General features: G+C 36.7%; 1 protein-coding gene across 1 annotated transcript; it reads right to left on the reverse strand.

Annotated features, from left to right (window-relative positions):
- Positions 1-208: 208 nt before the first annotated feature.
- On the reverse strand, positions 209-12,937 carry LOC306879060 (PRELI domain containing protein 3B-like). Its single transcript, XM_079431747.1, has 7 exons — positions 12,553-12,937; positions 8,459-8,696; positions 6,447-6,615; positions 3,300-3,389; positions 2,880-2,950; positions 2,675-2,777; positions 209-1,479 (listed from the first exon to the last, which is right to left on the reverse strand). The coding sequence occupies exons 2-7, from the start codon at positions 8,488-8,490 to the stop codon at positions 1,363-1,365; spliced, it is 582 nt and encodes a 193-aa protein (XP_079287873.1). The 5' UTR covers positions 8,491-8,696; positions 12,553-12,937; the 3' UTR covers positions 209-1,362.
- Between the last annotated feature and the right edge of the window lie 3,395 nt (positions 12,938-16,332).

Below are 16,332 nucleotides of genomic sequence, written 5' to 3' on the forward strand. Positions count from 1 at the left end.
TTCTCTCATGTCTTCTATCTAGTCCTCCTAAATAGTAAATAAAACATGACTAAATTAGTTAGGCCAGAACCAATGCGTAATAAATATGCATTCATAACTAATATTTGCTCTGATTCTTCACACATCTCAGAATTCATCTCAATCTTGGTAACCATCTTTAAAATAAGAAACTATGACCATTATAACCCAAGCAACACGAGCCATTGTTTAGTATGAATGTTAGTTTATTTCAGCATTTGTATGAACAGAGATCGGTCTGGTTACGTCAGTGCTGAGCAATTCTAAAACACTAGATATTTCATTCATTTCTAAATTATTTCAACCTTTGCAGCAAGTTGCTTTAATACTAAATATGCCAGTAACAAACATTTACATTCAGAATAAATAAGTCATTTAAATGCAGTCATTTTATTTTAGTTCGCCATAACATTTAAACTGAAGTAAACCAAACATACAGAAGATCTTCGATGCCATTTAAATGGAGAAGGAAGAACACAAGCATCTGTAAATGCTGACAGGTTTCTGAGCTGAAGCAATAACATCCACAAACAGAACAGAAGCCGTCACCGTCACGAAATACATCTGACTGATATTCATTCACGGTACCCTTTTCCCTCATCGCTGACGATGAAGATAATGAAGTTGTGATTTATGGATGACATAAACCTACAAAACATAAATAAATGAATAGAATGTATTTCACCCTCTTCTGATGTTTCCCATCATCACACACATTTCACGTCTGGATCCAACACCCAAGTACAGTCACAGCAAGTGCACGCATGGTCACTACTAAGGGAAGGAGATATTAACATTATATAGAACATTCTCGATGATGATGATGATGATTCCTTCTGTCGTTTCAAACACCATCATCTCTTCAGTGCTCAGCGTCTGATTGGTTTTCTGAAGAATCCAGTTAACATCTGCGATGGTCCTCTAAATCTAGCCTGGATTAGTTTGTTCCCTTCCTTGATGCTTGGATTTAAGTGTTACTAGTATAATAGTAGTAATAACAAAGTTCCTAACAGTTTTCAAGTGTATAAGTGCTGGTGAAGCGTCCAACATCTGCGCTCTCTGACCGTAAGAGTCGTGTGTAACAGAGCTGAATGGTTTGGCATACGTTCCTCTTCCATCATTGCATGAGAGAGCATCGCGTTATACTGATTCATTAAAACTAGGTTTGAGTGTTTGTTGTGCGTCATCAGCGCTCCATGACCGTCTCTCCGCCGCCGGACGTCCCCGTCAGCCTCTAATGTAGACGCTTGAATCCGCAGGACGCTGAGAATGAACTTCCACCGTTGGAGAAAGGTGCGTAGAGAAGAGCGGCGACAGAGAGGATGGTGCGTGGCGAGGGAGCGGTCATTTCTCTGTGACAGCGGCAGCCATGGGCGTCCTCAGGGTTCCTCTGGCTGTGATGGCCAGCTCCTCGATCTCTGTGTTCAGACGTCTGATCACCCACTCCATCGCCTCACGACCCTACGGAACGGACAAACACAATCAGACCAACAGATCATCTTTTTAACCAATGAACATCCAATATTGGTCCAGGTGTTTGTGAATTAATTCATTTTTGAACAATTTGTGAACCATTTGAAAGGAAATGACAATCGATTCACGTAACTAATGGGTATATGATATATCGCCCGATATTAAACTTTTTTTTAATTAAAGTAGTTTTTCTTTAAGTTTTTGTTTTGCTAATGTGTTGGACTTTTTTAGATTTTTAGGACTTTTATTTTGACAGTGCTGATAATGCTAGCAGCTGAGCTTATTAGTCTTCATTAGTTTAGTCTCAGTTTAACAGTTTTGTCAAATAAATTATTTGACAAGTAAATGGTAAATGGAAAAAGTATCTCTATTATTTGTAATAACCTTGTTTTATTAAAAAATATATATATATATTATTTCCACTGCACACAGATTTATCAGATTACTACCAGATTTTTGTCTTTATTTGTGGAAAATATTGCAATAGAATTAAGTCAAAGTTTATTTATAAAGCACTTTTTTAGAAACAAGTGTTTACCAAAGTGCTGTACAGACATGGATAAGACAATATCACAAATAGAATAAACAAAGAAAATAAAAACAAATAGAGAATCAGTTTCCATTTAAAGTATAAATATGATTGTTTTATAATTTAAAGTTATCAATTAAAAAAAATGTCATAACAAATTTTCAAATTGTTTCAAATTTAGTAAATATGTGAAAAAAATAATTATCAATTCTGCTATTTTGCATGTGTGCAGAAAATCTGCATGTATTCTTACTATCTTGAAAATTAAATAGTGTGATTTCATATATATTGGCTTTATATTGAAAAATATCAATTGACCACTGAGCAATGAAGCTGATGAAACAATTTAGAGCCAAGAAAAACTAGAAAAGAAAGAAAATGCATGACTTAGACGCCTAGAGCCTTCTCTGGCGTGTCCAGGTTTTCTGTTTTATGATTTATTGGAGACATTTCACCTCTTGATGTCAAATTATATTTTTTCCAAATTTGTCCTGCATAAAAAATATAGTAGGATAACCTTTTTATCCAATGTGAAAAAATGTGCATAAACTACAACTGAAACACAGTTACCTAATAAATTCCACCATGCGCATTAAAAAAAAGTCTAATAACTAAATAGCTAATGACTGGTGAAGTGTGTTTTGGTTTGCTGACCTTTCCTGCATTGGTGGAGATGGTTGAGGCCATGATTCCCTCCAGATAGCTGCCGAGACTGATGCCCTTCACAGAGATGATAGCCTCCTGGGTGAGCATGGTCCTGCAGGAACATCAGCAACATTACACCACATACACCAGCAGCACATGAAGAGCCTCAAACTCATAACACATTCAGATCAGAAACCCTGTTCACAAATCTTACTTTTCTGGGTCCTCTGGATGTGGTCGGTAAACGAGCCGCTCGTCCACAGACACCATGTTAGTGAAGGTGATCTACGGTGAGAAAAGCAGAGCATGATGGGTATGGCACATTTTTAGAGTACGCTGTTTATAACCATAACAGAAACCAACGCCCTGCCAGTCCTTCCTAGAATGCAACTCTATTATGCACAGACAGGCCTCGTCTCATTCCAGATGACATACAATTACACAAACTCAATGCTCTCGCTTTCTAAAGACTATAGTGCTACACAAAGGCCTGAGCATGAAGAACAGGGATGTGTGAGAGAAGATGCACTGACAAACCCTGTCAGAGACTGGCTCAGATCATGAATGTCATGCACTGATATGGTTACAGCATGTGTGCCGACATGTGTTCCTCATAATAAATATTATCACTTACATTAGTGGACTGAAGCTCAAAGGTTTTCTCTTCGGGATCGACTACGGAGTGCTCCTGGATGTACGTACATGTTCGCGTGTTGCCAATTATCTGTGAAAAAACAAGACAGCAGCTTGATGAATAAATCATTTATTAATAACCAGCATAAATACACACCGACAGAGCTTCACAGACACACAGTGATTGAAAGCCACGTTCTGTTTTGGCGTTAGTTTCAGTCAGTGTAATAATCCTGAACTCAGAACAGAACCAGATCAACTATAATTAACCCAGCAACACTCTACCATTACCCTGACCTATACTAGTCCTGCCTCTATTTACAGAACATTACTCCCGTCATGTGAACATCTCATTCATTTCTCAAAAAGACGCCACTATGGTGATTGTTTCCAACAACAAGAAAACTGAACGAATGAAACGGAGCAGCGAGTTCATTCACAGGCTGGACAGGTTTGATTCTTTAAACACACATTTGTTCGTAATCGTAATGTGCAGGTGAATCACTTTCAAAGACTAATTATAGCAAACAATCAATTTAATACGTTGAGGGAAAAGAAACATGAAACTCAAAGCATTGAATGCAGTTCACCTGTAAAATGATCAGAAACACACTTCATTTGTTTGTTTTAATATCTGGTCAGATCTCTTAAAGTGTGTTTGTAACACCGAAACATGCATTTTCTATAAAGCTGCTTTGAAGCAACATGTACTGTGGACGGTGATAAAAAAATAAAATGAAGACCTGGAATTCAAAATCTCATGACTTTCATCATTCCTCATTATTGCTGAGTTAGTGAAGTATTAATTCAAAACAAACTGACTCCAGCTCTAGGAATCATACCCGAAAGTTCTGGCTTCATAATAACCTCGGCTGGTCCTTGAGCAGTATGACAGAGTGTCAGGTCAGGCACAGGTCACATTCAGACTCACATCACAGCGGGACACTTCATTCAGAAACAAGACACCAGGACGACATGTTCTGAGGACTAACCAGACCGATATAACCGTTCAATCAGGTCAGAGAGCAGCACACTGAAGAACTGAGGTTACATCCACTAGGGCTGTGTATTGGCAAGAATCTGGCGATACGATGCGTATCACGATACAGGGGTTGCGATATGATATATTGTGATACTGTAAGCAAGGCGATATATTGGGATATTTCTTATTTTAGGAATAGGATATATATTTTTTAGGAAAGCTGTCATTAAGAACACACCACCATATGCAAACCTTAGCAAAAAAAAAAATAGTTTAACCAGAACACACTGCAGAACACACTGGGATCAGCATTTGCAATAATCAGTCTCTGTAACATTCAACATTACTGAAGCACTTTTTGTGCCGTACGAGTAAAGGGGGAAATATTCAAGTGTTGCATGATTCTTTAGTTAAATGTATGTATCAAATGTATTTTATAAAAAGATAAAAATATATATTTATAGACTCTACTCTAAAGTTTCACAGTTTAAGTTTACAATTGTGACATACAATGTCATAAGATTTGATCTGAACAAAAAATGACATCTGCTTAATATCAATGAAAAATAAAGTGCTTGCAGGATTCCTAAAGAAAACAAAACAAGTGTAAAACAATCAAATAAATACAGATGTTAAACATTTGCGAGCACCGCCCCAACTGCACAAAACACCCCCGAATTACGAGAAAGCTGCACGAGACTCTACCGCCCGCCGCACCCCGCGCAAAGGCTCTTCAACACGGGACGCGGCAAGCGGCAGAACCGAGGTGGTCCCGGGGCGGACATCACCACAAAAGCCCATATGGCGCCACACTTCAGCTTTGTACACCGAAACGAGAACTGGATCAATTCTTTCATCCTCCATTACTGGCAGTGAACTATATTAATGCTAACATTAGTGGAGTGCCCTGATGCTAGTATTTCCTGTCACTGTTTAAGTTTATTTTAATTTTTTAAATATCGATATTCCGTTTTGGAGAATCGATACAGTATCGCCAAACAAAATATCGCGATACTCACGTGTATCAATATTTTCTTACACCCCTAACATCCACTATGAATCGGGTCCGGAATCGCTGAAGTCTTCTTATAGCTGAGATGTGAACATCTCAAACCGGCAGGACTGAACTCCTGATTGAATCAGAATTTATCCTGATGGTTTCCACCAAACATGACGAGAACAATGAGCTACTGAGAGCTTCTTATGCTTTCGAGATTAAAGTCAGCTGCTTGCTTTAATTCCATGAAGCATGCAAACAAACAGATTATTAGGGATGCACCAGAATGAAAATTTTTCCCTATATATTTTGACAATTTTTTTCACCATTGCATAAATTAAATAGCCAAAACATGCTTTTTACTGTTTTGTTTAACTTAAAAAAATAAATAAAATAAAAATCAATTACAAAACAACAATTTAAAAATATATTTTAACATTCTAGCAGACACTATACTAACAAAGCACAATTTAACTTAAAATTAATAAGTTAGTAAAATATAATTTTTTGGCCATTTTTAAGACCCCCTTCTTGAATCAGTTAGCCTATGTATTTTTAACTGTACAAATAAATGCAGCCTTGCTGAGCATTCTTTTAAAACTTTAGAAAATATTACAAATCCCAATTTGAACACTATGTGTGAGTGTTCTAATAAATGTATTAATAGAGCTGTTGTAATTATTATTATCATTAAAATGCATAAAAATGGTACTGAGCAGCTGACAAGCAACAGTTTCAGCGCAGCGTTCTCTCACGCTTTTGACTTTGAACCCTGGCTCTCAAGCAGATAGCACCGCGAGCTTGCGCAGCTTGAATGCAATTCGTGCGTGTATTAGAAAAAATAATGTTCTACAGTTTAGTTATTAATCGTTTGAGGCCATTTCGTGATTTCAGTCATCATACAGTAACCAGCAATAACCACCCCAAACAGTCTCTCAATGTCGGTGCTTATATAATGATTTTTGTGTTTTTCTTGGACACTTTTAAATGCGTTCACACTGCCGACATGTTTGATGCATTAGTGCACGCCTCTATCTGATTGGGTCACGTTATTGTTTGGTACAATTTATTCTGTCTTTTCGCTTAATTTTATTAATTTCAGTTGCCGGACATTCAGTGCATCCCTACAGATTAGTCTGTGTTATCTGGAAGAAAACAGGAGTCAGTACCGATCTAATGATGGATGGCAGGCCCCATTCGGTGCTGAGAAGCCGTTTGCTGTGCAGCCGTCCCTGCTGGTCCACGTTACGGTCCAACACGTCCACGCCGAACACGTTGGGGTTCATGGGGTTCGGGTACTTCTGCATGGCAGCTTTGGTCACGGTTTCCCATGGATGGCTGTGAGAGACACAGATGCAAACTTTAGTACTGCTGGAGCCTAAAACACAGTGAACATTCAGGGTCTTTAATTAGAGCCGAAGCGCAATATATGACTGTGAAACTATTATATAATGCATCGGTGCATAACTGTAACACGATCGCTGAGGAGCGACTGCAGTTAAAGCCATCGTGAGCCGTATTACGTCTGCATGTGGGCATCACGAGCCATTCATTCACTGACACATCAGAAACAGCAAGAGATTTAACCACTGCTGGATTCACATCCACAGAGACACTTCTTTAAGAAACTCATAGTAAAGGAAACTTAAAGAACTAAAATTGTGTCAAAAAGACATTAAAATCTACTGATAATAGTCTGCTTTCAACATTAACAATACACAACTGTTTTCTACATCCAAATGAAACTGATAATCAATGTCTAAAGTATCTTTCATAGGAAATATTCTGTGTACAATCTTAAAGGACACCTTGACTTGACCCTTATGCTGTGTTCTGGTCATTTCTTTTTCCTGAAAATGTTAGTTATTGCTATCAAATCAGACTAAAACTTCCCGACTTTGCTCACACAGGCTATAACAACAATTAATAATACATTTTTTCCTCCACCTTGTCACAATTGTGGTGTTCCTGTTCTAAAATTACCTGCCTACAAAACTTGCATATATACATTTCGTGTTATACTAAATTAATAAAAAAAATGTTGAATTGTATGTTTTCTTTCAATCAGCACAGGTTTTGTGTTTCTGAGCTGATTGATCATTGTCCTCATTGATCTGAACACAAACTTCAGTTTTTGAGTAATTATTGCCAAAATTATTCACAAATAATGCTCTTGTCAGTCAGAAACTGAGGCGCATGAGCTCAGATCAATCAGCTCCAAAAAGAAAGCAAGACAACACACTGATAAAAAGATTAAATCCCATATTTGGTCATATAGCACAATAAGAGACTTATAAGCTAATTTTACAAGGCTAGTCATTTTTTACCAGAAACACCAAAGTTACCGTTGCTTTATGAATATGACATACTACACTTCATTGTATTACGGTACGTGTATAGTGTTATTATTAATCAATATGCGAAGTATTTGTAATGAACAGCTATAACAAGAAGCGTCTGGCGGCTTCGGCTCAGATGAATGGTTGCCTGGGAGACGGTCAGTGACGCGTGACGTATGGAGGAAGGTCCATATAGGGGAAAGGTCAAGGAGAGTTATATGCATTTTATAATTGAAGAACAATTAGGATTAAAACTGATGTAATCTAATCCTTATTCAACAAAAACTGAAAACACAATCCAAATCTGTAGCGTCAAACTAAGCATTAGCATTCAGCTGCCAAGGACATAACGTCAGGGTTAGATTATTACTCTCTAACTGTATTTATCACACACTGCAGTAAATAGATATAGATAATCATCTTTAGCTGCTAGTTTCGATTAAATATTGACTGTATGAAATGCCAATCTTTTTTTTATCTTTTCATTTAAAATGATTGACACGCTATTTTCCTTTTTTGATATTGTGCAGCTTTGACATGATTTATATTGTTAAAAGCGTTATATAAGTGAAGCTGACTTGACTGTAAGTTAGCTGCATACTAAAGTTAAATCAACTTCTACATTACTAACTCTTTCTGAGGTTATATCGTTAGAGTGATAAATATAAAGTGAATGTTAAACACTGTTTTAAATCCGCTGACCGGAGGCCGTTAGCCGCACCGGCGCCTCGTGTAACGTTAACGTTAAACTCCCTCAGACGCGCTGACGGTAAAAACCCGGTCAAACAGCGCTCACACGATCACCCCACCGCGATAAAGCGACAAATAACACCTTCACTCACTTGAAAACGTGTTCTGACGTCCAGATCTTCATGCTTCTTGTTGTTTTATAGATGTTTAATGCGCGAGCGCTGCTGGGTGACACCGCGCCGCTTCCGCCGTTTGTTCCAGAACACTACCGCTCAGGCCCCGCCCACCGGTGACGCACGCACCAGCGCAGGACGCGCTCCGACCAATCAGAGACGAGCGCTCTGGATGGAAAGATGTCCCGTCCGGAGAATGCGCTGCTTATATCTGGAACTATGGAACAGCAATTAAAGTTCCCTCGGGAACATGACGTGATTCATATCGCACATACTGTACAGCTGTAAGGATGATCAAGGTTACGCGGACCACACACTTGAAGGAGGTCATTCATTCATCACGTGACATGAGAAGGGCACGTTTAGTTTCTAGTATATATATATCTACATACATATAAATATATATATATATACATACATACACATAAATATATATATACGTGTATATGTATATATGTGTGAGTGTGTGTGTATATATGTATTTGAAAACTTATGTAGTAAAAAACTGCTTGTAAATCTCTGATTGTATTATCACCAAATATTGGATTACATTTGACAACTCATCTGAGCTCATGCTCCTCATATTTTCAGTGATTATTGACAAAATTATCCACAAATAATGCGTTTTTCCCTCAAAAACTGAGGCGCATGAGATCAGATCAATGAGGCCTACGATTAATCAGCTCCGAAAAAAAAAAAAAACACAAAACCTTTGCTAATAGAAGGAAAACAAGCTGACAAAAACATTGAATCCATTATATTGGTGATCATATGGCATAATGAGAGATTAATATGCAATTGTGTAGACTGGTCAATTTTGAACAGGAACAACACAAGTGTAACAAAGTGGGGGAAAATCCAATAAAAGTACAGAAATTATTATTATTTTGAGCAAAGTCAGTAAGTTTCAGTCCGATGTGATGAGGTTAACTACTATTTCCAGGACAAAGAAAAGATCAAAATAACCAGAACACAACATGAGGGTTAAGAGTTTCACCAGAAGCGTTGATTTTTAAGTTCACAAGAGACATAAATGTAGTCTGTTTCCAGACCTTTGACTGCGAGTGTAGATGGAGAGCAAATAAACCAGCAGCATGTGACACACATACGGCACACGATGAGCACATGCCAAGCTTAGTCTTGTGTTCAGAGTAGTTTTTCTGGTTTAGTTCTATATCCTGATGCTCTGACTCAGCCAGTCATTGTCACAGTTGCACATCACATTTCATAATCACTGATTGGACTCATTACACATCATCACACACAGTTCAGACACATCTGCACTCTCAAACACCACCGAATGTGCCAAATAACACAGAAGCTGCTATATGCTCAAACTCACTTTATAAGCAGAATATTTCAGAAAAATGACCAAATCCAAATAGACAAGTTTATCATTTTATAGTCATCACTAAATTCCGATCGCTCCTTTGAAACAGGACTGGCTTTGATATGTCTTCAGCGAGTCATATTATAAAGTGGAAACTCTTTAACAACAGTCTTTAAAAACTCTGTCTAGATGCAATATGATCAAATGGACATCTTCAGAAAACCAGGTTCTGTTTTACAGGTTTTTTTCAGCTGCTTTCACACATTTTCAAAACTTTGCCTCTTTTTTCAAAACTTTACACACAAATCCAAGAATTGCAGACAAAAAAATGCAAAACACCTCACATCTCTTGCAAAATGAAGCACTGAATTCAAATGATCACAAGCACATCTCAAAAGCAAACACATTTGCCATAATATTAATTGCTGTTAGATTTGTGTGTTACATAGAGAATTGTGTGTTGTGTTTTGCAAAAAGTGTTTTCTGAGAATTAGTGTCTGGTTTTGCAGGTTTGGTGTGTGCTTCTTCTGTTTGAGTGACAGCTTTCAGAAACTGTGTGACAAGGACAGATCTTGTGTGGAAAAACTGTTTTCGAGTCTTGATTATTTTCATGAGAGAGAATCATGCGCCCTCTGCTGGTCATGAGATTGAATGCTTTTCTAGTCAATGTCTATATTCAATAATTTGTGTTTTTATCAGGTTTTTCCTTAGGGAAAAGGACACAAGACACACACGGCAGAGGACTGACATCCTGATTTTTAAACTAGAATTTTGCTTTTACTGATACAACATTTCAGCTTCAGTCGTTGAGAAGGGGTGATCTATGAGCTACAGATTTTCTGAGAGATATTTGTCAGAGAATGTCTGATCAGCTCATCTGGAGTCAGTCAGATGAAGCTTCATGCTCTTCTTCTCTGAACACAGGAACTCATTTGCCCAGTAGGTGGAGCTGCTTTCATTCTGGTGTTGGTCTGCTAGATGATGTTTATTATTGTGTGTGTGTGTGTGTGTGTGTGAGTGAGTGTGTGTGTGTGTGTGTGTGTGTGTGTGTGTGTGTGTGTGTGAGTGAGTGTGTGTGTGTGTGTGTGTGTGTGTGTGTGTGAGTGAGTGTGTGTGTGTGTGTGTGTGTGTGTGTGTGTGATGGAGAGATCTTTAAGTTGTCTTCCATCACTGTTTTTGTGATCTTACTGTTTGTATGCATTTTATAATTTTTTTTTGTAGTGTATTTTTTGTTCTAGCTGAGTGGGCATGACATTAAAGGAAGCATGAACTTGTGGGGATTGGAAGAGCTCATTTTAGCTTCATTTCTTTGAGCATCAGGATGAAAGCTGACTGACGTTGATGAGGTAAAGGACAAGTATCGACCTCACAGCATTCAGAGACGTTCAGACGAGTGACTCCAGCATCTCCACATGTGAGGAGGATGAAAGGACAGAGAGACGTCATACACACACACACACACACAGACACACACACATGTTGTGTTTCCATGTTTTATGGGGACTCTCCATAGGCGTAATGCTTTTACTGTATTTTCTATCACCCTACACCTAAACCTACCCCTTACAGGAAACTTTCTGCATTTTCAGATTTTCAAACAACTTTATTCTATATGATTTATAAGCTTGTTTCCTCACGGAGACCTAAAAAATGTCCCCATAAGGTCAACATTTACTGGTATTACTATCCTTGTGGGGACATTTGGTCCCCATAGCGTGATGTATACCAGGTACACACACACACACACACACACACACTCTCAGATGATCATTCCTCCATCTCTTGAAGGCCAAGAATGACTGATCTTTGTGGTTGTTCTTACTTGTGAATATGTTATTATGATCAGTGAGTGAGAGTGAATCTCCATCAGCACAGGCTCGTCTCCATGATAAAAATCTTGAACCTTGAAAAAAAAACATTTCCATTTCACTGCTTGTGTATGTGACGAATAAAAATCTTGAATCTTGAATCTTGAATCTTGAATGAGAACATCAGGTGCTGCTGTTTTAGCTGGTTAATTGGCATGTGGGTGTTAATTCCTGCATTCATGGGGTTATTCATTACATTTTGTGTTATGTTGATGATACAGCAGCCTCACATCTACAAGAAAAAACCAACACAATCTATCCTGAAATACAGTTTATAAACTCATACACCATCATGTTCCTGTGCTCTATTTAAATACACTCATAAAACTTGTAAAAACTATTTTATCTCACAATTTGCTTGTAAATTTCACAAATAATTACAAACAAACTGCAACTAACACATTGAAATAAACATGAAAACTTGAAGCCTGCATTAGTATTTTGTCATAAAACATATTCCAGTCATAATTGTTGACTTAGAACTTTGAAAAATATTTTTGCTTGCACTTTACCTGTTCTATTCCATACTTCCCTTCATTTTCAGTTTCTTGCACATTATTTGACTTATTTTCTGTCTTTACTAGATATAATGTTAATAATCACTCCAGTGAAGCTAATTTCCCCAATTATATAAACATAAAGCAAAATATTACATCATCCTCCCTTTTAAAAGTCAATAACTCAGTTTACTGATGCTGTCTTCATAATGCATGATTTCATGGTTTTATATTTTTTTATTATGTTATATAATATTAATAAATATGTAATATTTTATATTTATAAGTATTACTATTTCATCATTATGTAACTTTTTGCAGCAAGATTTTTCATACAATTAAGATGAACAGTGTTAATTCAATTGCATTTTAACTAACCTTTTCTTCTGCTGATGTTGATCTAATGTGACAATATCAAAAGAACTGAAGGTTGTTTCTGAATTTTTCTCCTCTCCTCCTGACACAGATTTTCAGATCATCATTTCTGACAGCAGAATCAGAGAAATATGAATCCAGTCTCTTTTTCCTGCAGTCTAGACGCTGTTTGTGCTGCAGCGTGATGTGTTTGTTCAGTCAGCAGCACTCAAGTCACATCAAGCGCCGCTTCATTGTTATCACTCTCAGAACACTTCATTTGGGTCAGATGACTGAGAGACCAGACAGACCGAGTGTGTGTGTGTGTGTGTGTGTGTGTGTGTCTCATTATCACAAGGTTTTTGATCTTTTCTCATTTGTTGTCTCTGATGTTTCCTCAGTCTCTCTCTTCACATGTCTTCCTCTCAGTGTGAGTCTCTCTCTCTCTCTCTCTCTCTCTCTCTCACACACACACACACACACACACACAGATCCAGGTGATTTGTGTCTCTGATTTGGCTAAAAATACATCAGAAGACAGAAGCGGGAGGAGAGATTCCCTCTGAATGATCCAGACATCATGAAATGAAGTGGCGGTCGCTCTGTCTCGACTCTCAGGTGTTTGACGGCGATGTCTAGACAACTGATTACAGCAAAGGAGAGGCAGACAGACACAATAACACAGAGAGAGAGAGAGAAAGAGAGAGAGTCTGAATACTGGAGTTTATCCGTGCTCTGTGCACTCAGCATGAGAAATGAGCAAAACCATATTTATAAATCATGTAAAATGTCAACCTTTCAGTCATGTTTGGTCATCTATCTGTGTTTAATGTCTCAGATTTGCTGACACATAATAAACCAAACAGATGAGTGACGTCATCATGAACAAACTTCTGCGGTCATATCATGTGATTTGATTGCTTCAGTTTGCAAATCATAAATATATGATATTTTTAAATGGTGTCATGGCTTGCTTTTAGACATCATAAAAAATCTATAAAATACTGCAATTTTAAGCAACATGTTTTATTGTCTGCCTTGTTTTATCATTTATGAGTATGCATTTTCATAATTCTGTTACCTTCTTATTGTTACAATTTATACAATTGGTACTTCATGATTTATTGTTTTTCATGTTTATGTCATTCATCTATACATCAATTTTTTCTCATTTCATTCAGTTGATTTTATTTATTGTTCAGTAATATTTTTTAAATTTCCAAATTTCTAAATTAATTTTCCCAAAAAAAGTTTTCTTTTTTTTTTTAATATTATTCTGAAGGTTTTATTAAAATTATGAACAAAAGTACATCAAACAGTGCAATAAACATAATATATAAAAAAATTCAACCCTTCAGTATCTGTAAATAATAATCTGTATTAAATGTAATATATAAATATATAAATAATCTGTAATAAATGTAAAATTATGACATATATCTCCCTATATCAAGAGTGATTGTTAAGATGATTTACCATTTTCACATTCATACATTCTCTGGAAAGATGAAGACATATTACATCCCCATAGTAAAATGTGTAAGTGTACACGTCAATAATATTTATATGATGATTTTATTACATATGTAGCAACCATATATGTTAGCAATATATTTTATTTAGCTTTATTAAAACAATATATATATATATATATATATATATATATACAAAATCTGTATGTTCATATATGTTTTTGTAATACATTTTTAAAACATGTCTATCTTTTATATTTACTTATGAAATATCAACATGTATTGAGATGTTCTAGAATGGATATACGTGACGTTCAAAAATGTAGTAGACATACATAAACGTACATATTCGTATAGGCTAGACATGTTTATATATGAAATTGTTCCAATTTCTAATATGTTTTTACTTCAAATGACAATATAGTTCATATATGGAAATGTAATATATAACATTTGAACATGGGATTTCATAAACAGGTAAGCTTCCGTCCAGAACTGTGTGTTCATCTCAATAACACTGAGCTCTTCTGCTCTATTTCTGGATCAAACAGATGAAGACCGAGAGGAAACTGTTGCTCAATGGAGTTTTGCTTTCTAACATCATGTGAGCGTCCAGCCGTATGAATCATCGCTTCTAAAGGTTTCAGACAGATTATAACATCAGTGACCCAGAGTCTGATCAGGACACAGAAAACCAAACGCACACACACACACACACACACACACACACACGCACACACACACACACTCCTGTGGCCCATAATCCCACGCTGAAACCGCAGACTCAAGGTTATGTATGTGTTTCAATCACTGTTGTCTGATGCATTTGCCATTTCACTATTACACTATTGTGTGTGTGTGTTAGAGAGAGTCTGCATGCATGCATCTGTGTGTGTGTGTTTATATACAGATTAGACACAGTTTGTAAGATATAAACTGTTATGCCATTTATCACTCATTTTTTGTGCTTAACATGTTGCTTCATGACATTTGGAGCTCTTCTAATATAAATTTGTATAATACTGTATATAATTGCTATAAGACTTTTTATATCTTTATATTATGATGAAAGAAAGGAATTGCAACTATTTATTTCACAATTGTGACCTTGTTTCTCACAATTCTGAATTTATATCTCAGAATTGCAAAACAAAAGTCTGAATTGTGAGATACAAAGTCACAATTACCTTTTTTATTTCTTTATTCTGTGGCGGAAATGGGCTTGCATAATTTGGACAATATGAATAGTTGAAGTGTTGATTTAGACATTTGCAGGAGGTTTTTCTTCTGTTTCTATGCTCTTCTCAAACTGTAGATAATGGCGCTAGCAACACTGAGGTCATGGGTTCGATTCCCAGGGAATGCATGAACTGATCAGTTGTACACCTTGAATGCAATGTAAGTTAACTTGAATAGAATGTTATTTCAGAACACAGTGCATTAATATTGGGCTCAGGGTCACTGAGATGAGATCCTGACAGAGGTCAGATTCTGACGGCAGAAGGACACACCTTTCACAGTCAAGCGTGCTCAACAAACTACTGATCAAACTATATTTAACTATTCTAATGTGTTAAGAAATTGGTATAGGTGTGGCCATCAGCTTACAAACACACTGCTGTTTGCATTACATATCTGTGCAGAATAATGACATTAATATTAGTCTGGAGCATTGGTTTTAGTTTAGTTTTTGTTCATTTAAAAGTTGTATTAAATATATTTAAGTCTATGTACACACATTTACCATAACACAATAAGAATTAAAGGAATAGTTCAAGCAAAAATGAAAATGTGTTGTAAATGTGTTCACCCTCAGTTCATCTGAGATCAGGAGGAGTGTGTTTCTTCATCAGGTTTGTAGAAATGTGTCTCTGCATCAGTGTCTCAGCAATGGATGCTCTGCAGTGAATGGGTGCCGTCAGAATGAGAGTCCAAACAGCTGATAAAAACACCACAATAATCCACACCACTCCAGTCCATCAGTTAACATCTGGAGAAGACAAAAGATGAAACTAATCCAGCATTAAGATGTTTTTAACTCAAATACCATAGAGTCCATAATCCATAATAACTCTTCCTCCAGTGAAAAAGTGTTCTGGTGTGAATCAGGAGAGAAATCTGCAGATCAAGCAGCGTTTACAAGACAAAACAGCTCTAAACATATATGTGTCTGTGTTTTGATGTGAGAGACAACAGGAGACGCACTTTTTCACTGGAGGAAGCATTATTAGTGAAGTGAAGTGACATACTGCCATTATGGACTCATATTTTATGAAGTGACATACATATTTTATGTATATTTATGACATAAATATGAAGTGACATATATCCA

Source organism: Barbus barbus (genome assembly GCF_936440315.1).
Source record: "Barbus barbus genome assembly, chromosome: 13".
Taxonomy (NCBI): Eukaryota; Metazoa; Chordata; class Actinopteri; order Cypriniformes; family Cyprinidae; genus Barbus; species Barbus barbus.

What these genes read in the sequence shown, in the direction of transcription:
- LOC306879060 (XM_079431747.1), bottom strand. Translation starts at nt 8,490, where the DNA reads ATGAAGATCTGGACGTCAGAACACGTTTTCAA. An exon ending in TTGAGCTTCAGTCCACTAAT is followed by an intron (nt 2,951 to 3,299) that starts GTAAGTGATAAT and finishes TTCTCACCGTAG; the next exon opens with ATCACCTTCACTAACATGGT. An exon ending in CATCCAGAGGACCCAGAAAA is followed by an intron (nt 2,778 to 2,879) that starts GTAAGATTTGTG and finishes ATGTTCCTGCAG; the next exon opens with GACCATGCTCACCCAGGAGG.